At 39.9% G+C, this 21,377-nt stretch overlaps 1 protein-coding gene across 5 annotated transcripts in view; it reads right to left on the reverse strand.

Annotated features, from left to right (window-relative positions):
* LOC138854438 (neuronal acetylcholine receptor subunit alpha-4-like) overlaps positions 1-21,377 on the reverse strand; it is a 467,533-nt gene that overhangs the window by 104,492 nt on the left and 341,664 nt on the right. For 3 of the 5 annotated variants that reach the window (XM_070097734.1, XM_070097735.1, XM_070097736.1), the window contains exons 3-4: positions 4,287-4,337; positions 231-376 (exon numbers count right to left, since the gene is read on the reverse strand). In XM_070097734.1, the coding sequence (XP_069953835.1) occupies positions 231-376; positions 4,287-4,337 (197 nt within the window). The remainder of the gene's footprint in view (positions 1-230; positions 377-4,286; positions 4,338-21,377) is intronic. The other 2 variants (XM_070097737.1, XM_070097738.1) reach the window with 1 other exon arrangement.

A 21,377-nucleotide genomic window follows, 5' to 3' on the forward strand; every position in this document is an offset into this window, starting at 1 on the left:
CCTGCAACATCCTATCACTCCTGCAACATCCTATCACTCCTGCAACATCCTATCACTCCTGCAACATCCTATCACTCCTGCAACATCCTATCACTCCTACAACACTCGTAATAAATGTTTTCTAACATCCCTTCACTCCTGCAACACACCAATCACTGTTCCAACACCCCCTTCACCCGTGCAGTACCTCCATCACTAGTGCAACACCCCCTCACTCGTGCAACACTCACCATATCAAAGTGCTTGAGGGTGATTCTGAATCTGACAGCGGTAGTGGCCGCTGGTCGGGCCGTTCTGTCGTAGTTGATAAGTAGCTGACGTCTGAGCTCCGTCTCCGTCTCCGCCTGAGCCTCCGTCCCCGTCTCGAAGCCAGATCCTGCCATCATCACAACACAACCCGTCAGTAACTCAAAGGTGAAAAAACACAGAGCATAGTACAAACCAAAGTTGTTTGACCTGGGAGACCTAGTCAAGGACTGGGCTGTGGGGGGCGTTGACCCCAGAACACCTTCCAGGTAGCCTCTAGGTAGACCTGTGATTTACCTGTGACCTCCTCTGAGATTTTACCAGGCTCTCGCAGTCCCAGGCCGCATGTAGTTAAAGATAATTGAACAAACATCAAAGATATGGATACATTTGTAGGTACGTTATAGATATTTATAGATGCTTTTATAGATACGTTTATGGACATAGATACGTGTATAGATATAGATGCATTTATAGATATAGATACGTTTACAGATAAAGATACATTTATAGACATAAATATGTTATAGACATAGATACGTTTATAAATATTTATAGATACGTTATAGATAGGTTAATAGATATTTATAAATACGTTTATAAACATTGTTAGAGACTTTTAATGGCAAAGGTACGTTTAAAGACAGATATTTTTCTGTCCTGAGACTTTTTTTTTATTCCAGATATATGTACTTACTTATTTCCATTATACTAATGGTATACAAAACCAACAACTAAATGAATAAGACACATGTGCGATACTTGTGTATCATCAAGACTGATGGACTGAACAACTCCTCTCTCCTCTTCTGCTTTACGTTATCCACCGTCTTCGACAGATTTATGGAGACTATGGGACTGATTTCCTCAACCTACTTCTTCGTGCCTTCCACAGTCTCAGGTATTATCCTCTGTATTGGATTAACAGAGTCACTGGTTGGCGAAACGTGCCCATAATAAAGATACCCAAGTGTTGCACTTGTGTCTTACCCATGTGTTCTTGCTTCTGTATTTTTAACTATTTGTGGTTGCATGGGTTCGAGTCTTAGGTGTTGGCCTCGCCTTTTAACTGGTTTTAACCGTGCTCACTCCTGACTTCATGATCCCTGTCGTACCTGTTCCTCAAGCTAGTAGTGGTATAAACGTTGTTAGTGTTCTTGTGGTTCATGTGAGTGTCCACTTACCTCTGTCTCCTTGTTCTTGTGGTTCATGTGAGTGTTCGCTTACCTCTGTCTCCTTGTTCTTGTGGTTCATGTGAGTGTTGGCTTACCTCTGTCTCCTTGTTCTTGTGGTTCATGTGAGTGTTCACTTACCTCTGTCTCCTTGTTCTTGTGGTTCATGTGAGTGTTCACTTCCCTCTGTCTCCTTGTTCTTGTGGTTCGTGTTCACTTACCTCTGTCTCCTTGTTCTTGTGGTTCATGTGAGTGTTCACTTACCTCTGTCTCCTTGTTCTTGTGGTTCATGTGAGTGTTCACTTACCTCTGTCTCCTTGTTCTTGTGGTTCATGTGAGTGTTGGCTTACCTCTGTCTCCTTGTTCTTGTGGTTCATGTGAGTGTTCAATTACCTCTGTCTCCTTGTTCTTGTGGTTCATATGAGTTTTCACTTACCTCTGTCTCCTTGTTCTTGTGGTTCATGTGAGTTATCACTTACCTGTCTCCTTGTTCTTGTGGTTCATGTGAGTGTTCACTTACCTCTGTCTCTTTGTTCTTGTGGTTCATATGAGTGTTCACTTACCTCTGTCTCCTTGTTCTTGTGGTTCATGTGAGTTATCACTTACCTGTCTCCTTGTTCTTGTGGTTCATGTGAGTGTTCACTTACCTCTTTCTCCTCGTCTTTATTTCCCAAATATTTAGTTATTATTATCATGGGATAGTTCATCTCGAGAGATGGCAGTTCCCAAGTAACAGTAACTCCATCTCTTCTGGAACGATATCTTGGAAGCTGCAGTAACTACTGAATTAACAGTGGAATGTATGAGACCATCTTCACCGCTCTGGCGAAGTCTCCTAGCTCAGGCTGACACATTCCATTACTTCATGTAAGAAACTTATCTTTGTGCGATGGAATATAACACAAAAACATAGCTAGCCTTTGTTCCCGATGTCGTGTAGAGTAGGACAGCAGCACACTGTGAATGTTTCCATTATGTAACTGTCATATAGAGAAGGGTAGCAGCACATAACGTGTTTCCACAATGTAACTGTCATACAGGTTAGTTTAGCAGTACCTTGCAGGTGTTCCTACAATGTAATTATCACACAGAATAGTGTAGCAGCACACTGTTGATGTATCCAGTTGTGTTTAAATAATTTTATTGTTTTTTACTGGGATGTGCTAAACCCGTTGGGAAACAACGCCTGGAAAATGGGCGGTACTCAGGTTTAGTTGAAAAAGGAGAGAGTTTTTCTTAAAACTTTGATCAAAAGCCCTTCTTCATTTAGTATGTCGTGACCATGTCTCCTCGTGATCTATGTTCGTTTTATCACTCGCTCCTAGGGACTAATTTACGAACTTTATTTTGTTCTTTATGGACGTTGCTAAGTACCGGCTCCACACTGGTGCTGCATACTCGAGGACTGGTCCTAAATGTATGATGAGTAACGCTGTGAATAATTCATCCTTCACTTTTCTGTAGAACGACTTTATACAGTATTCCTTGTAGCTCACTGGTGAGGTCAGTCTACTCACACTCGCAGGTTCCATTCCCCGGCATGGAGAAACATATGGGCACGTTGCCTTGCACCTCTGTCACTTACATTATAAACATGTACCTGTATGATGTACCTGTGTGGTGTACCTGTGTGGTGTACCTGTGTGGTGTACCTGTGTGGTGTACCTGTGTGGTAGACTTCTTTTAGGTAAAATTACTAAGGATAAATTTGTTATGTATATGTGTAAGAAAGTTCCAGTACTGCTGTTAGTTATATATTGTGTAAGAAAACTCCAGTACTGTTGTTAGTTATATCTTGTGTAAGAAAACTCCAGTACTGCTGTTAGTTATATCTTGTGTAAGAAAACTCCAGTACTGCTGTTAGTTATATCTTGTGTAAGAAAACTCCAGTACTGCTGTTAGTTATATCTTGTGTAAGAAAACTCCAGTACTGCTGTTAGTTATATCTTGTGTAAGAAAACTCCAGTACTGCTGTTAGTTATATCTTGTGTAAGAAAACTCCAGTACTGCTGTTAGTTATATCTTGTGTAAGAAAACTCCAGTACTGCTGTTAGTTATATCTTGTGTAAGAAAACTCCAGTACTGCTGTTAGTTATATCTTGTGTAAGAAAACTCCAGTACTGCTGTTAGTTATATCTTGTGTAAGAAAACTCCAGTACTGCTGTTAGTTATATCTTGTGTAAGAAAACTCCAGTACTGCTGTTAGTTATATCTTGTGTAAGAAAACTCCAGTACTGCTGTTAGTTATATCTTGTGTAAGAAAACTCCAGTACTGCTGTTAGTTATATCTTGTGTAAGAAAACTCCAGTACTGCTGTTAGTTATATCTTGTGTAAGAAAACTCCAGTACTGCTGTTAGTTATATCTTGGACAAAATGCCAGTGTGGAAGAAAACTCCAAACTTTCTACAAGTATTCAGGTGTTGGATACAAAGTACGTATTTGCACCATACAATATATGTACTGATGAAAGCTTTCCATTGTATTCTGGCGAATGTTGGTGATGTTAGTTTGTCTTATATGTTTCTAAAGACAGGTTTTGCATTTTTAAGTGTTTATGAATACTCAAGTGCAAAATGTTATCCATTATGGTAAGTGAAAATATATGCATATATGCCAGAAACATTGTGGGCCCTAGGATTGATCCTAGGATGACACCACCAGTTATACTTGCCCACTGTGGCTCTCTTCAACACTTCTTGTCACTCCGACCCTACATCTCTAGTTTATACGGTGTTTTCCATGGTGTATTATGTAGATCGAAGGCTTTCTTAATCTCTGCTTACCCTTCTCTATTTTTTGTCATAAGCCTTTCTTAGGCATTTGATATTTCTAAACCACTGTTGATGTTCTTAGGAGTCCATACTTACCAGGTACTGGCGGCCAGATAAGAGATGGGGCCGGGTAGTGATTCTCGACGCCTGTAACCACAAATAGGTGAGTTCTAGTCTCTCTCTTATTAATTTCTCCATCACAGAAAATGAAAGTAAACAAAAACATGCAAGAAAACGAGAAAACACGAGGAGAAACTCAGAAAAAAAATGAAATCTGGATGGAGATCAAAACAGTAAATTAATTGGATTAGGATAAATTTATAGGTGATTCTACAAACTACTGGTTTAAATTTTTACAATGGATGCACTAGATACATAACTATTTAAGGCATACATAGAGTGGTGATAAGTTAAAGATGGTTAACCTATTATAACCTGTAAAGGCAAATAATGTGAGTTCGGGGAATTTTATTTTATGTTGTTATTTATTTATTTTTATTTCTATGTGCAGTTTACAAGAAGTAGTTTACATATAATAAAATATTGTTAAGCACTAAAGAAGGCCACTAACATGCTGGCCATTTTAGGCAGACAGTTTACGTGCAGATGCAAAAAAAGTCGCGAACAAACGATGCAAGACGCAAAACAACCACGGTGAGAGTTGAAAGATAGCTCTAGGCCTTTCGCTTTGCAATAAACACATCATCAGGAGCTTGTAGTGTTGCAGACAAGAGGATGAAATTCGAGCAAACACTTGCAGAGGAAGTGTTTTAGGCAGTTCACTCAGAATGTGTTTGCTGGGATGTGTGTGTATGTACGAATCTAAATAATCTTATCATAAAGATAAATTATCTTGTTAATGAAAACGTTTTTAATGTTAATGTTGTTAATATTATTAATCTTAATGTTAATATTATTTATATTATTAATGTTATTAATAACGTGTTGTCCAGAGAGGCTCGTTGGTGATCTTATCTGTTCATAGTAGGAGGGAGCAGCGCCCCCGCCTTCCAGTGGTGGTGTTTATATTGTAATTCAAGCAATGGGTGATGCTCTCTCCTTCCTGACATCCATTCTGATTACTCCATTACCCGGACGCTGTGACTTGTGCGAGTTTAGCGCTTACCCACGAATTTAATAAAATAATAATAATAATAATAATAATAATAATAATAGTAATAATAATATATAATAATATTAATATTAATAATAACATTATTATAAAATAATACAATTTAAAAACATTAATAATAATAATAATAATAATAATAATAATAATAATAATAATAATATAAATTATGTAAATTTTTGGTACCCTACTCGTTCCCTCTCCTTGTGTTCCCACTTCTTTTGTTCCCTCTCCTTGTGTTCCCTCTCCTTGTGTTCCCTCTCCTTGTGTTCCCTCTCCTTGTGTTCCCTCTCCTTGTGTTCCTTCTCCTTGTGTTCCCTCTCCTTGTGTTCCCTCTCCTTGTGTTCCCTCACCTTGTGTTCCCTCTCCTTGTGTTCCCTCTCCTTGTGTTCCTTCTCCTTGTGTTCCCTCTCCTTGTGTTCCCTCTCCTTGTGCTTTCTCTCCTTGTGCTAACTCTCCTTATGTTCCCTCTCCTTGTGTTCCCACTTCTTTTGTTCCTCTCCTTGTGTTCCCTCACCTTGTGTTCCCTCTCCTTGTGTTCCCACTTCTTTTGTTCCCTCTCCTTGTGTTCCCTCTCCTTGTGTTCCCTCTCCTTGTGCTTTCTCTCCTTGTGCTAACTCTCCTTATGTTCCCTCTCCTTGTGTTCTAACTTCTTTTGTTCCTCTCCTTGTTTTCCCACTCCTTGTGTTCCCTCTCCTTGTGTTCCCACTTCTTTTGTTCCCTCTCCTTGTGTTCCCTCACCTTGTGTTCCCTCTCCTTGTGTTCCCACTTTTGTTCCCTCTCCTTGTGTTCCCTCACCTTGTGTTCCCTCTCCTTGTGTTCCCACTTCTTTTGTTCCTCTCCTTGTTTTCCCACTCCTTGTGTTCCCTCTCCTTGTGTTCCCACTTCTTTTGTTCCCACTCCTTGTGTTCCCTCTACACGTGTTCCCACTTGTTTTATACCCACTCCTTGTGTTCCCTCTCCTTGTGTTCCCACTTCTTTTGTTCCCACTCCTTGTGTTCCCTCTCCTTGTGTTCCCTCTCCTTGTGCTTTCTCTCCTTGTGCTAACTCTCCTTATGTTCCCTCTCCTTGTGTTCCCACTTCTTTTGTTCCCACTCCTTGTTCCTTGTGTTCCCTCTCCTTGTGCTTCCTCTCCTTGTGCTCACTCTCCATGTGTTCCCTCTCCTTGTGTTCCCTCTCCTTGTGCTCCCTCTCCTTGTGCTCCCTATCCTTGTGTTTCCACTTCTTGTGTTCCCACTCCTTGTGTTCCCTCTTGTGCTCCCTCTCCTTGTGCTCCCTCTATTTGTGTTCCCTCTCCTTGTGTTCCCTCTCCTTGTGTTCCCTCTCCTTGTGTTCCCTCTCCTTGTGTTCCCTCTCCTTGTGCTAACTCTCCTTATGTTCCCTCTCCTTGTGTTCCCACTTCTTTTGTTCCCACTCCTTGTGTTCCCTCTCCTTGTGTTCCCTCTCCTTGTGCTTCCTCTCCTTGTGCTCCCTCTCCTTGTGTTCCCACTTCTTTTGTTCCCACTCCTTGTGTTCCCTTTCCTTGTGCTCCCACTTCTTTTGTTCCTACTCCTTGTGTTCCCTCTCCTTGTCTTCCCTCTCCTTGTGCTCCCTCTCCTTGTGCTCCCTCTCCTTGTGTTCCCTCTCCTTGTGTTCCCTCTCCTTGTGTTTCCTCTCCTTGTGCTCCCTCTCCTTGTGTTCCCACTTCTTTTGTTCCCACTCCTTGTGTTCCCACTTATGTTGCTCCAACTCCTTGTGTTCCCTCTCCTTGTGCTCCTTCTCCTTGTGCTCCTTCTCCTTGTGCTCCCTCTCCTTGTGCTCCCTCTCCTTGTGTTTCCACTTCTTTTGTTTCCAGTCCTTGTGGTCCCACTTATTTTGTACCCACTCCTTGTATTCCCTCTCCTTGTGTTCCCACTTCTTTTGTACCCACTCCTTGTGTTCCCACTCTTTGTGTTCAAACTTCATGTAGTCCCACTCCAAGTGTTCTCACTTGTATTACTACTGCTTGTGTTCGCTCTTACCCCTTAGCGAGGCTGACGCTACAGCAGCAGTGTGGGGATACACAGTGTGGCTGCAGCAGCAGTGTGGGGATACACAGTGTAGCTGCAACAGCAGTGTGGGGATACACAGTGTAGCTGCAACAGCAGTGTGGGGATACACAGTGTAGCTGCAACAGCAGTGTGGGGATACACAGTGTAGCTGCAACAGCAGTGTGGGGATACACAGTGTAGCTGCAACAGCAGTGTGGGGATACACAGTGTGGCTGCAGCAGCAGTGTGGGGACACACAGTGTGGCTGCAAAAGCAGTGTGGGGATACACAGTGTAGCTGCAACAGCAGTGTGGGGATACACAGTGTAGCTGCAACAGCAGTGTAGGGATACACAGTGTGGCTGCAACAGCAGTGTGGGGACATACAGTGTGGCTGCAGCAGCAGTGTGGGGATACACAGTGTGGCTGCAGCAGCAGTGTGGGGATACACAGTGTGGCTGCAACAGCAGTGTGGGATACACAGTGTGGCTGCAACAGCAGTGTGGGGATAGACAGTGTGGCTGCAGTAGCAGTGTGGGGATACACCATGTGGCTGCAACAGCAGTGTGGGGATACACAGTGTGGCTGCAACAGCAGTGTTGTGAATACACAGTGTGGATGCAACAACAGTGTTGTGGATACACAGTGTGGCTGCAGCAGCAGTGTGGGGATGCAGTGTGGCTGCAGCAGCAGTGTGGGGATACACAGTGTGGCTGCAACAGCAGTGTGGGGATACACAGTGTGGCTGCAACAACAGTTTGGGGATACACAGTGTGTCTGCAACAGCAGTGTTGTGGATACACAGTGTGGCTGCAACAGCAGTGTGGGATACACACTGTGGCTGCAACAGCAGTGTGGGGATACACAGTGTAGCTGCAACAGCAGTGTGGGGATACACAGTGTAGCTGAACAGCAGTGTGAGGATACACAGTGTAGCTGCAACAGCAGTGTGGGGATACACAGTGTAGCTGCAACAGCAGTATGGGGATACACAGTGTAGCTGCAACAGCAGTGTGGGGATACACAGTGTGGCTGCAGCAGCAGTGTGGGGACACAGTGTGGCTGCAACAGCAGTGTGGGGATACACAGTGTAGCTGCAACAGCAGTGTGGGGATACACAGTGTAGCTGCAACAGCAGTGTAGGGATACACAGTGTGGCTGCAACAGCAGTGTGGGGATATACAGTGTGGCTGCAGCAGCAGTGTGGGGATACACAGTTTGGCTGCAGCAGGAGTGTGGGGATACACAGTGTGGCTGCAGCAGCAGTGTGGGATACACACTGTGGCTGCAACAGCAGTGTGGGGATACACAGTATGGCTGCAACAGCAGTGTGGGGATACACAGTGTGGCTGCAACAGCAGTGATGGGGATACACAGTGTAGCTGCAACAGCAGTGTGGGGATACACAGTGTGGCTGCAGCAGCAGTGTGGGGATATACAGTCTGGCTGCAACAGCAGTGTGGAGATACACAATGTGGCTGTAACAGCAGTGTGGGGATACACAGTGTGGCTGCAGCAGCAGTGTTGGGGATATACAGTGTGGCTGCAACAGCAGTGTGGGGATACACAATGTGGCTGCAACAGCAGTGCGGGGATACACAGTATGGCTGCAACAGCAGTGTGGGGATACACAGTGTGGCTGCAACAGCAGTGTGGGGATACACAATGTGGCTGCAACACCAGTGTCGGGATACACAGTGGTGCTGCAGTAGCAGCAGTGTTGGCGATATACAGTGCGGCTGCAACAGCAGTATGGGGATATACAGTATGGCTGCAACAGCAGTGTGGGGATACACACAATATGGCTGCAACAGCACTGTGGGGATACACAGTGTGGCTGCAGCAGCAGTGTGAGAATACACACTGTGGCTTCAGCAGCAGTGTGGGGATACACAGTGTGGCTGCAACAACAGTGTGGGGATGCACAGTGTGGCTGCAACAGCAGTGTGGGGATACACAGTGTGACTGCAACAGCAGTGTGGCTGCAACAGCAGTGTGGGAATACACAGTGTGGCTGCAACAGCAGTGTTGGGATACACAATGTGGCTGCAAAAGCAGTGTGGGGATACACAGTGTGACTGCAACAGCAGTGTGGGGATACACAGTGTGGCTGCAACAGCAGTGTGGGAATACACAGTGTGGCTGCAACAGCAGTGTGGGGATACTCAGTGTGGCTGCAACAGCACTAAGGGAATACACAATGTGGATGAAACAGCAGTGTGGGGATACACACTGTGGCTGCAGCAGCAGTGTGGGGATACACACTGTGGCTGCAACAGCAGTGTGGGGATACACAGTGTGGCTGCACAAGCAGTGTGGGGATACACAGTGTGGCTGCAACAGTAGTGTGGGGATACACAGTGTGGCTGCAACAGTAGTGTGGGGATACACAGTGTGGCTGTAACAGCAGTGTGGGAATACACAGTGTGGCTGCAGCAGCAGTGTGGGAATACACAGTGTGGCTGCAGCAGCAGTGTGGGAATACACAGTGTGGCTGCAACAGCTTTGTGGGAATACACAGTATGGCTGCAGCAGCAGTGTGGGAATACACAGTGTGGCTGCAACAGCTGTGTGGGAATACACAGTATGGCTGCAGCAGCAGTGTGGGGATACACAGTGTGGCTGCAACAGCAGTGTGGGGATACACAGTGTGGCTGCAGCAGCAGTGTGGGGATACTTAAAACATTGTGAAAGAAACTCTTAAAACATTGTGAGAGAAACTCTTACTTAAAACATTGTGAGAGAAACTCTTAAAACATTGTGAGAGAAACTCTTAAAACATTGTGAGAGAAACTCTTAAAACATTGTGAGAGAAACTTTTACTTACAGCATTGTGAGAGGAACTCTTTCTTAAAGTATAGTGAGAGTAACTCTTAAAACATTGTGAGAGGAACTCTTACTTAAAATATAGTGAGAGGAACTCTTACTTAAAGTATAGTGAGAGGAACTCTTACTTAAAGTATAGTGAGATTAATTCTTAAAACATTGTGAGAGGAACTCTTACTTAAAATATAGTGAGAGGAACTCTTACTTAAAGTATAGTGAGAGGAATTCTTACTTAAAGTATAGTGAGAGGAACTCTTACTTAAAGTATAGTGAGAGGAACTCTTACTTAAAGTATAGTGAGAGGAACTCTTACTTAAAGTATAGTGAGAGGAACTCTTACTTAAAGTATAGTGAGAGGAACTCTTAAAACATTGTGAGAGGAACTCTTACTTAAAGTATAGTGAGAGGAACTCTTACTTAAAGTATAGTGAGAGGAACTCTTACTTAAAGTATAGTGAGAGGAACTCTTACTTAAAGTATAGTGAGAGGAACTCTTACTTAAAGTATAGTGTGAGGAATTCTTACTTAAAGTATGGTGAGAGGAACTCTTTCTTAAAATATAGTAAGAGGAACTTTTACTTAAAGTATAGTGAGAGGAACTCTTACTTAAAGTATAGTGAGAGGAACTCTTACTTAAAGTATAGTGAGAGGAACTCTTACTTAAAGTATAGTGAGAGGAACTCTTACTTAAAGTATAGTGAGAGGAACTTTTTACTTAAAGTATAGTGAGAGGAACTCTTACTTAAAGTATAGTGAGAGGAACTCTTACTTAAAGTATAGTGAGAGGAACTCTTACTTAAAGTATAGTGAGAGGAACTCTTACTTAAAGTATAGTGAGAGGAACTCTTACTTAAAGTATAGTGAGAGGAACTCTTACTTAAAGTATAGTGAGAGGAACTCTTACTTAAAGTATAGTGAGAGTGAGACTCTTACTTAAAATATAGTGAGAGGAACTCTTACTTAAAATATAGTGAGAGGAACTCTTACTTAAAGTATAGTGAGAGGAACTCTTAAAGATAGTGAGACTCTTACTTAAAGTATAGTGAGAGGAACTCTTACTTAAAATATAGTGAGAGGAACTCTTACTTAAAATATAGTGAGAGGAACTCTTACTTAAAATATAGTGAGAGGAACTCTTACTTAAAATATAGTGAGAGGAACTCTTACTTAAAATATAGTGAGAGGAACTCTTACTTAAAGTATAGTGAGAGGAACTCTTACTTAAAGTATAGTGAGAGGAACTCTTACTTAAAGTATAGTGAGAGGAACTCTTACTTAAAGTATAGTGAGAGGAACTCTTACTTAAAGTATAGTGAGAGGAACTCTTACTTAAAGTATAGTGAGAGGAACTCTTATAAAGTATAGTGAGAGGAATTCTTACTTAAAGTATGGTGAGAGGAACTCTTACTTAAACTATAGTAAGAGGAACTTTTACTTAAAGTATAGTGAGAGGAACTCTTACTTAAAGTATAGTGAGAGGAACTCTTACTTAAAGTATAGTGAGAGGAACTCTTACTTAAAGTATAGTGAGAGGAACTTTTTACTTAAAGTATAGTGAGAGGAACTCTTATTTAAAGTATAGTGAGAGGAACTCTTACTTAAAGTATAGTGAGAGGAACTCTTACTTAAAGTATAGTGAGAGGAACTCTTACTTAAAGTATAGTGAGAGGAACTCTTACTTAAAGTATAGTGAGAGGAACTCTTACTTAAAGTATAGTGAGATTAACTCTTAAAACATTGTGAGAGGAACTCTTACTTAAAATATAGTGAGAGGAACTCTTACTTAAAATATAGTAAGAGGAACTCTTACTTAAAGTATAGTGAGAGGAACTCTTACTTAAAGTATAGTGAGAGGAACTCTTACTTAAAGTATAGTGAAAGGAACTCTTACTTAAAGTATAGTGAGAGGAACTCTTACTTAAAATATAGTGAGAGGAACTCTTACTTAAAATATAATAAGAGGAACTCTTACTTAAAGTATAGTGAGAGGAACTCTTACTTAAAGTATAGTGAGAGGAACTCTTACTTAAAGTATAGTGAGAGGAACTCTTACTTAAAATATAGTGAGAGGAACTCTTACTTAAAATATAGTGAGAGGAACTCTTACTTAAAATATAATAAGAGGAACTCTTACTTAAAGTATAGTGAGAGGAACTCTTACTTAAAGTATAGTGAGAGGAACTCTTACTTAAAGTATAGTGAGAGGAACTCTTACTTAAAGTATAGTGAGAGGAACTCTTACTTAAAATATAGTGAGAGGAACTCTTACTTAAAATATAGTGAGAGGAACTCTTACTTAAAATATAGTGAGAGGAACTCTTACTTAAAATATAGTGAGAGGAACTCTTACTTAAAATATAGTGAGAGGAACTCTTACTTAAAGTATAGTGAGAGGAACTCTTACTTAAAGTATAGTGAGAGGAACTCTTACTTAAAGTATAGTGAGAGGAACTCTTACTTAAAGTATAGTGAGAGGAACTCTTACTTAAAGTATAGTGAGATTAACTCTTAAAACATTGTGAGAGGAACTCTTACTTAAAATATAGTGAGAGGAACTCTTACTTAAAATATAGTAAGAGGAACTCTTACTTAAAGTATAGTGAGAGGAACTCTTACTTAAAATATAGTGAGAGGAACTCTTACTTAAAATATAGTAAGAGGAACTCTTACTTAAAGTATAGTGAGAGGAACTCTTACTTAAAGTATAGGGAAAGGAACTCTTACTTAAAATATAGTGAGAGGAACTCTTACTTAAAGTATAGTGAGAGGAACTCTTACTTAAAGTATAGTGAGAGGAACTCTTACTTAAAGTATAGTGAAAGGAACTCTTACTTAAAATATAGTGAGAGGAACTCTTACTTAAAATATAGTGAGAGGAACTCTTACTTAAAGTATAGTGAAAGGAACTCTTACTTAAAATATAGTGAGAGGAACTCTTACTTAAAATATAGTAAGAGGAACTCTTACTTAAAGTATAGTGAGAGGAACTCTTACTTAAAGTATAGTGAGAGGAACTCTTACTTAAAGTATAGTGAGAGGAACTCTTACTTAAAGTATAGTGAGAGGAACTCTTACTTAAAGTATAGTGAGAGGAACTCTTACTTAAAGTATAGTGAGATTAACTCTTAAAACATTGTGAGAGGAACTCTTACTTAAAATATAGTGAGAGGAACTCTTACTTAAAATATAGTAAGAGGAACTCTTACTTAAAGTATAGTGAGAGGAACTCTTACTTAAAGTATAGTGAGAGGAACTCTTACTTAAAGTATAGTGAAAGGAACTCTTACTTAAAGTATAGTGAGAGGAACTCTTACTTAAAATATAGTGAGAGGAACTCTTACTTAAAATATAATAAGAGGAACTCTTACTTAAAGTATAGTGAGAGGAACTCTTACTTAAAGTATAGTGAGAGGAACTCTTACTTAAAGTATAGTGAGAGGAACTCTTACTTAAAATATAGTGAGAGGAACTCTTACTTAAAATATAGTGAGAGGAACTCTTACTTAAAATATAATAAGAGGAACTCTTACTTAAAGTATAGTGAGAGGAACTCTTACTTAAAGTATAGTGAGAGGAACTCTTACTTAAAGTATAGTGAGAGGAACTCTTACTTAAAGTATAGTGAGAGGAACTCTTACTTAAAATATAGTGAGAGGAACTCTTACTTAAAATATAGTGAGAGGAACTCTTACTTAAAATATAGTGAGAGGAACTCTTACTTAAAATATAGTGACAGGAACTCTTACTTAAAATATAGTGAGAGGAACTCTTACTTAAAGTATAGTGAGAGGAACTCTTACTTAAAGTATAGTGAGAGGAACTCTTACTTAAAGTATAGTGAGAGGAACTCTTACTTAAAGTATAGTGAGAGGAACTCTTACTTAAAGTATAGTGAGATTAACTCTTAAAACATTGTGAGAGGAACTCTTACTTAAAATATAGTGAGAGGAACTCTTACTTAAAATATAGTAAGAGGAACTCTTACTTAAAGTATAGTGAGAGGAACTCTTACTTAAAATATAGTGAGAGGAACTCTTACTTAAAATATAGTAAGAGGAACTCTTACTTAAAGTATAGTGAGAGGAACTCTTACTTAAAGTATAGTGAAAGGAACTCTTACTTAAAATATAGTGAGAGGAACTCTTACTTAAAGTATAGTGAGAGGAACTCTTACTTAAAGTATAGTGAGAGGAACTCTTACTTAAAGTATAGTGAAAGGAACTCTTACTTAAAATATAGTGAGAGGAACTCTTACTTAAAATATAGTGAGAGGAACTCTTACTTAAAGTATAGTGAAAGGAACTCTTACTTAAAATATAGTGAGAGGAACTCTTACTTAAAATATAGTAAGAGGAACTCTTACTTAAAGTATAGTGAGAGGAACTCTTACTTAAAGTATAGTGAAAGGAACTCTTACTTAAAATATAGTGAGAGGAACTCTTACTTAAAGTATAGTGAGAGGAACTCTTACTTAAAGTATAGTGAGAGGAACTCTTACTTAAAGTATAGTGAAAGGAACTCTTACTTAAAATATAGTGAGAGGAACTCTTACTTAAAATATAGTGAGAGGAACTCTTACTTAAAGTATAGTGAGAGGAACTCTTACTTAAAATATAGTGAAAGGAATTCTTACTTAAAATATAGTGAGAGGAACTCTTACTTAAAATATAGTGAGAGGAACTCTTACTTAAAATATAGTGAGAGGAACTCTTACTTAAAATATAGTGAGAGGAACTCTTACTTAAAATATAGTGAGAGGAACTCTTACTTAAAATATAGTGAGAGGAACTCTTACTTAAAATATAGTGAGAGGAACTCTTACTTAAAATATAGTGAGAGGAACTCTTACTTAAAATATAGTGAGAGGAACTCTTACTTAAAATATAGTGAGAGGAACTCTTACTTAAAATATAGTGAGAGGAACTCTTACTTAAAATATAGTGAGAGGAACTCTTACTTAAAATATAGTGAGAGGAACTCTTACTTAAAGTATAGAGAGAGGAACTCTTACTTAAAGTATAGTGAGAGGAACTCTTACTTAAAGTATAGTGAGAGGAACTCTTACTTAAAATATAGTGAGAGGAACTCTTACTTAAAGTATAGTGAGAGGAACTCTTACTTAAAATATATTGAGAGGAACTCTTACTTAAAGTATAGAGAGAGGAACTCTTACTTAAAGTATAGTGAGAGGAACTCTTACTTAAAGTATAGTGAGAGGAACTCTTACTTAAAGTATAGTGAGATTAATTCTTAAAACATTGTGAGAGGAACTCTTACTTAAAATATAGTGAGAGGAACTCTTACTTAAAATATAGTAAGAGGAACTCTTACTTAAAGTATAGTGAGAGGAACTCTTACTTAAAGTATAGTGAAAGGAACTCTTACTTAAAATATAGTGAGAGGAACTCTTACTTAAAATATAGTGAGAGGAACTCTTACTTAAAATATAGTGAAAGGAACTCTTACTTAAAATATAGTGAGAGGAACTCTTACTTAAAATATAATAAGAGGAACTCTTACTTAAAGTATAGTGAGAGGAACTCTTACTTAAAGTATAGTGAGAGGAACTCTTACTTAAAGTATAGTGAAAGGAACTCTTACTTAAAGTATAGTGAGAGGAACTCTTACTTAAAGTATAGTGAGAGGAACTCTTACTTAAAGTATAGTGAGAGGAACTCTTACTTAAAGTATAGTGAGAGGAACTCTTACTTAAAGTATAGTGAGAGGAACTCTTACTTAAAGTATAGTGAGAGGAACTCTTACTTAAAGTATAGTGAGAGGAACTCTTACTTAAAGTATAGTGAGAGGAACTCTTACTTAAAGTATAGTGAGAGTAACTGTTAAAACATTGTGAGAGGAACTCTTACTTAAAGTATAGTGAGAGTAACTCTTAAAACATTGTGAGAGGAAGTGTTATAATATAGTTAAATATTAACATTGACTTTCGAGTGTCGTCTGGGAAGATGTTTGTAAGTCATCATATAGAAACTAACATCCAGTTTTCTTCAATAAAAAATGGTAAAATTGTGTCATACAGTGAGCAAAGGTAATTCAGATCCTCCAGAGAGATCAGTATGTTGAAGGTCATTCTACATGCAGCCACTCAGGTGTTGTGTTATCAACTCATCAGTGTGCAAGTGTTGTAGCTTATCAGATGCGACGACACTTAGATATTATCTCATTAAAGGCAATATTTCACTTTGTCTAATTTGCTCCCTCCAAAAAAAAAAAAAAAAAAAAAAAAAGAAACTGGGCCTTACACCGGCCGAAATCAAGCTAAATTTTTCTCTAAGTAAGATTCACCAGGTTTTAGTGAGTTTTATGTATATAAGTGTTTAAAAATGATGCTGAGGATGCAAACGGAAATAAGTCATTTCGTGTGGCTTTTCTGGGTTATTCTAGGTAATCTACACATGTGCTGTTATGTATGATAACTTACGTAACTGTATTTATGTGTACCTGTACCTGAATAAACTTAGTTACGTATAGACACATAAAAATATATTAAGTTGATTTACGCTGGGATAATAAAGTCAAACACTGTGACGTATTTCTGATGAAGACGAACATTTCCAAATTATTTCACGAAAACAATTTGATTAATGATAATTTATACAACCTAACATCACCAGCACTAAAAGTTTCAAGCTGATTGGAAGATGCATTTTCCAGTTATTACAAAGAATACAACAAAATTTGTGCCTACACGGTTTAAACCCATGAAACGTTTCTTCCTTTTCATACGATGTATCGATCATTGAAGACTGATACCAGTTACAATTGTTTTTTTACCAGAGGGAAGTGTAGCTTGTAGTAGGTAGTTATGTAGTTACTGTAGCAGGGAAGGTGTTCAGATTCAGTCCAAACATGGGCATGATGAGCCCAGTTCCTTGGATCAAGAGCCCCTCACCAGCATCAAGGCAAAATAATGAAATAATGTATAATAATATTAAACCATTTCAGGATTAAGAGTGACAAATATGGGGCTCTTGATCTAGGCAGTGGAGCTGTGCTCCAGTTCCCCGAAATGAGCCTGAATACCTTTCATTTCTGACAGGCGATGGATAATCCCTACGAGTTTAGCGCTCCTCATAATAATAATAATAATAATAATAATAATAATAATAATAATTCTAAGAGGGTTACGTAGGTTACGTGGCTTAGGTAGCAGTGTACATAGGTCACTCTTGAAGAAGTTGAAGGCGATCGAATAAGCCATTCTCTAGTAATAAACGAAAATTTGTAAGAAAGTATACAAAACTGTTGCCGAGAATATTCACAAAAATAGGAAAGTCTCCTCATGTTAAAATTAAAAAAACAAAAACAAAACATAAGACTGAGGATTTTATGAGTTCCCGTTCAACTAAAATGTGGCTGCATTTAGGGTTTGAAGCCGATCATAAGAGCCATTCTCTAGTTATTCCGTGAAGAACAGTTTGCTTGATCAAATAGGCAAACTTGAAGATATATAGCTCAAAGTGACGAACTTGGTTTTAATAAAACCCACCAGTTTTAAAAGTTTGAAGCCGACCAGAAAAGAAATTCTCCAGTAATTGATCTCATTCCAACGATTCTAAGTTTTAAAACAACTTCAGTAAATTTTGAGATAAGAACTTAACTCTGACTGAACTTAGGCGTTATTATCTGTCTTATAGAATATTTTGTCAAGAATATTCTGAAGACTCACAAGGAGCATTGTTTATTTATTGAATGTTGGTAAATATCAATATTTGTTCAGTAAAACTGCTAGACTGGGAGTTAATTACCCAACAACAGCGGGAACCTTGTGTTGAGGCAACAACAACAACAGCGGGAACCTTGTGTTGAGTCAACAACAACAACAGCGGGAACCTTGTGTTGAGTCAACAACAACAACAACAACAACAGCGGGAACCTTGTGTTGAGTCACCAACAACAACAACAACAACAGCGGGAACCTTGTGTTGAGTCAACAACAACAACAACAGCGTGAACCTTGTGTTGAGTCAACAACAACAACAACAACAACAGCGGGAACCTTGTGTTGAGTCACCAACAACAACAGCGTGAACCTTGTGTTGAGGCAACAACAACAACAACAGCGTGAACCTTGAGTTGAGGCAACAACAACAACAACAGCGTGAACCTTGTGTTGAGGCAACAACAACAACAACAGCGTGAACCTTGTGTTGAGGCAACAACAACAACAGCGTGAACCTTGTGTTGAGACAACAACAACAACAACAACAGCGTGAACCTTGTGTTGAGGCAACAACAACAACAACAACAGCGTGAACCTTGTGTTGAGGCAACAACAACAACAGCGTGAACCTTGTGTTGAGGCAACAACAACAACAACAGCGTGAACCTTGTGTTGAGGCAACAACAACAACAACAACAGCGTGAACCTTGTGTTGAGGCAACAACAACAACAGCGTGAACCTTGTGTTGAGACAACAACAACAACAACAGCGTGAACCTTGTGTTGAGGCAACAACAACAACAACAACAGCGTGAACCTTGTGTTGAGGCAACAACAACAACAGCGTGAACCTTGTGTTGAGGCAACAACAACAACAACAGCGTGAACCTTGTGTTGAGGCAACAACAACAACAACAGCGTGAACCTTGTGTTGAGGCAACAACAACAACAGCGTGAACCTTGTGTTGAGGCAACAACAACAACAACAGCGTGAACCTTGTGTTGAGGCAACAACAACAACAGCGTGAACCTTGTGTTGAGGCAACAACAACAACAACAGCGTGAACCTTGTGTTGAGGCAACAACAACAACAACAACAACAGCGTGAACCTTGTGTTGAGGCAACAACAACAACAACAGCGTGAACCTTGTGTTGAGGCAACAACAACAACAGCGTGAACCTTGTGTTGAGGCAACAACAACAACAGCGTGAACCTTGTGTTGAGGCAACAACAACAACAACAGCGTGAACCTTGTGTTGAGGCAACAACAACAACAACAGCGTGAACCTTGTGTTGAGGCAACAACAGCGTGAACCTTGTGTTGAGGCAACAACAACAACAACAACAACCGCGTGAACTTTGTGTTGAGGCAACAACAACAACAACAACAACAGCGTGAACCTTGTGTTGAGGCAACAACAACAACAGCGTGAACCTTGTGTTGAGGCAACAACAACAACAACAGCGTGAACCTTGTGTTGAGGCAACAACAACAACAACAGCGTGAACCTTGTGTTGAGGCAACAACAACAACAGCAGCGTGAACCTTGTGTTGAGGCAACAACAGCGTGAACCTTGTGTTGAGGCAACAACAACAACAACAACAACCGCGTGAACCTTGTGTTGAGGCAACAACAACAACAACAACAACAGCGTGAACCTTGTGTTGAGGCAACAACAACAACAACAGCGTGAACCTTGTGTTGAGGCAACAACAACAACAACAACAACAGCGTGAACCTTGTGTTGAGGCAACAACAACAACAACAGCGTGAACCTTGTGTTGAGGCAACAACAACAACAACAACAACAACAGCGTGAACCTTGTGTTGAGGCAACAACAACAACAACAACAACAGCGTGAACTTTGTGTTGAGGCAACAACAACAACAACAACAGCGTGAACCTTGTGTTGAGGCAACAACAACAACAACAACAACAACAGCGTGAACCTTGTGTTGAGGCAACAACAACAACAACAACAACAGCGTGAACCTTGTGTTGAGGCAACAACAACAACAACAGCGTGAACCTTGTGTTCAGGCAACAACAACAACAGCATGAACCTTGTGTTGAGGCAACAACAACAACAGCGTGAACCTTGTGTTGATGCAACAACAACAACAACAACAGCGTGAACCTTGTGTTGAGGCAACAACAACAACAGCGTGAACCTTGTGTTGATGCAACAACAACAACAGCGTGAACCTTGTGTTCAGGCAACAACAACAACAGCGTGAACCTTGTGTTGAGGCAACAACAACAACAACAACAACAGCGTGAACCTTGTGTTGATGCAACAACAACAACAGCGTGAACCTTGTGTTCAGGCAACAACAACAACCGCGTGAACCTTGTGTTGAGGCAACAACAACAACAACAACAACAGCGTGAACCTTGTGTTCAGGCAACAACAACAACAACAACAACAGCGTGAACCTTGTGTTCAGGCAACAACAACAACAGCGTGAACCTTGTGTTGAGGCAACAACAACAACAGCGTGAACCTTGTGTTGAGGCAACAACAACAACAACAACAACAGCGTGAACCTTGTGTTGAGGCAACAACAACAACAACAACAACAGCGTGAACCTTGTGTTCAGGCAACAACAACAACAGCATGAACCTTGTGTTGAGGCAACAACAACAACAACAACAACAACAACAACAACAGCATGAACCTTGTGTTGAGGCAACAACAACAACAGCAACAACAGCGTGAACCTTGTGTTGAGGCAACAACAACAACAACAACAACAGCGTGAACCTTGTGTTGAGGCAACAACAACAACAGCATGAACCTTGTGTTGAGGCAACAACAACAACAACAACAACAGCGTGAACCTTGTGTTGAGGCAACAACAACAACAGCATGAACCTTGTGTTGAGGCAACAACAACAACAACAACAACAGCGTGAACCTTGTGTTGAGGCAACAACAACAACAGCATGAACCTTGTGTTGAGGCAACAACAACAACAACAACAACAGCGTGAACCTTGTGTTGAGGCAACAACAACAACAGCATGAACCTTGTGTTGAGGCAACAACAACAACAGCGTGAACCTTGTGTTGAGGCAACAACAACAACAACAACAACAGCGTGAACCTTGTGTTGAGGCAACAACAACAACAACAACAACAGCGTGAACCTTGTGTTGAGGCAACAACAACAACAACAACAACAGCGTGAACCTTGTGTTGATGCAACAACAACAACAACAACATCGTGAACCTTGTGTTGATGCAACAACAACAACAACAACAACAGCGTGAACCTTGTGTTGATGCAACAACAACAACAACAACATCGTGAACCTTGTGTTGAGGCAACAACAACAACAACAACATCGTGAACCTTGTGTTGAGGCAACAACAACAACAACAACAGCGTGAACCTTGTGTTGATGCAACAACAACAATAACAACAGCGTGAACCTTGTGTTGATGCAACAACAACAACAACAACATCGTGAACCTTGTGTTGAGGCAACAACAACAACAACAACAACAGCGTGAACCTTGTGTTGAGGCAACAAC

Source organism: Cherax quadricarinatus, chromosome 59, assembly GCF_038502225.1.
Source record: "Cherax quadricarinatus isolate ZL_2023a chromosome 59, ASM3850222v1, whole genome shotgun sequence".
Lineage (NCBI taxonomy): Eukaryota > Metazoa > Arthropoda > Malacostraca > Decapoda > Parastacidae > Cherax > Cherax quadricarinatus.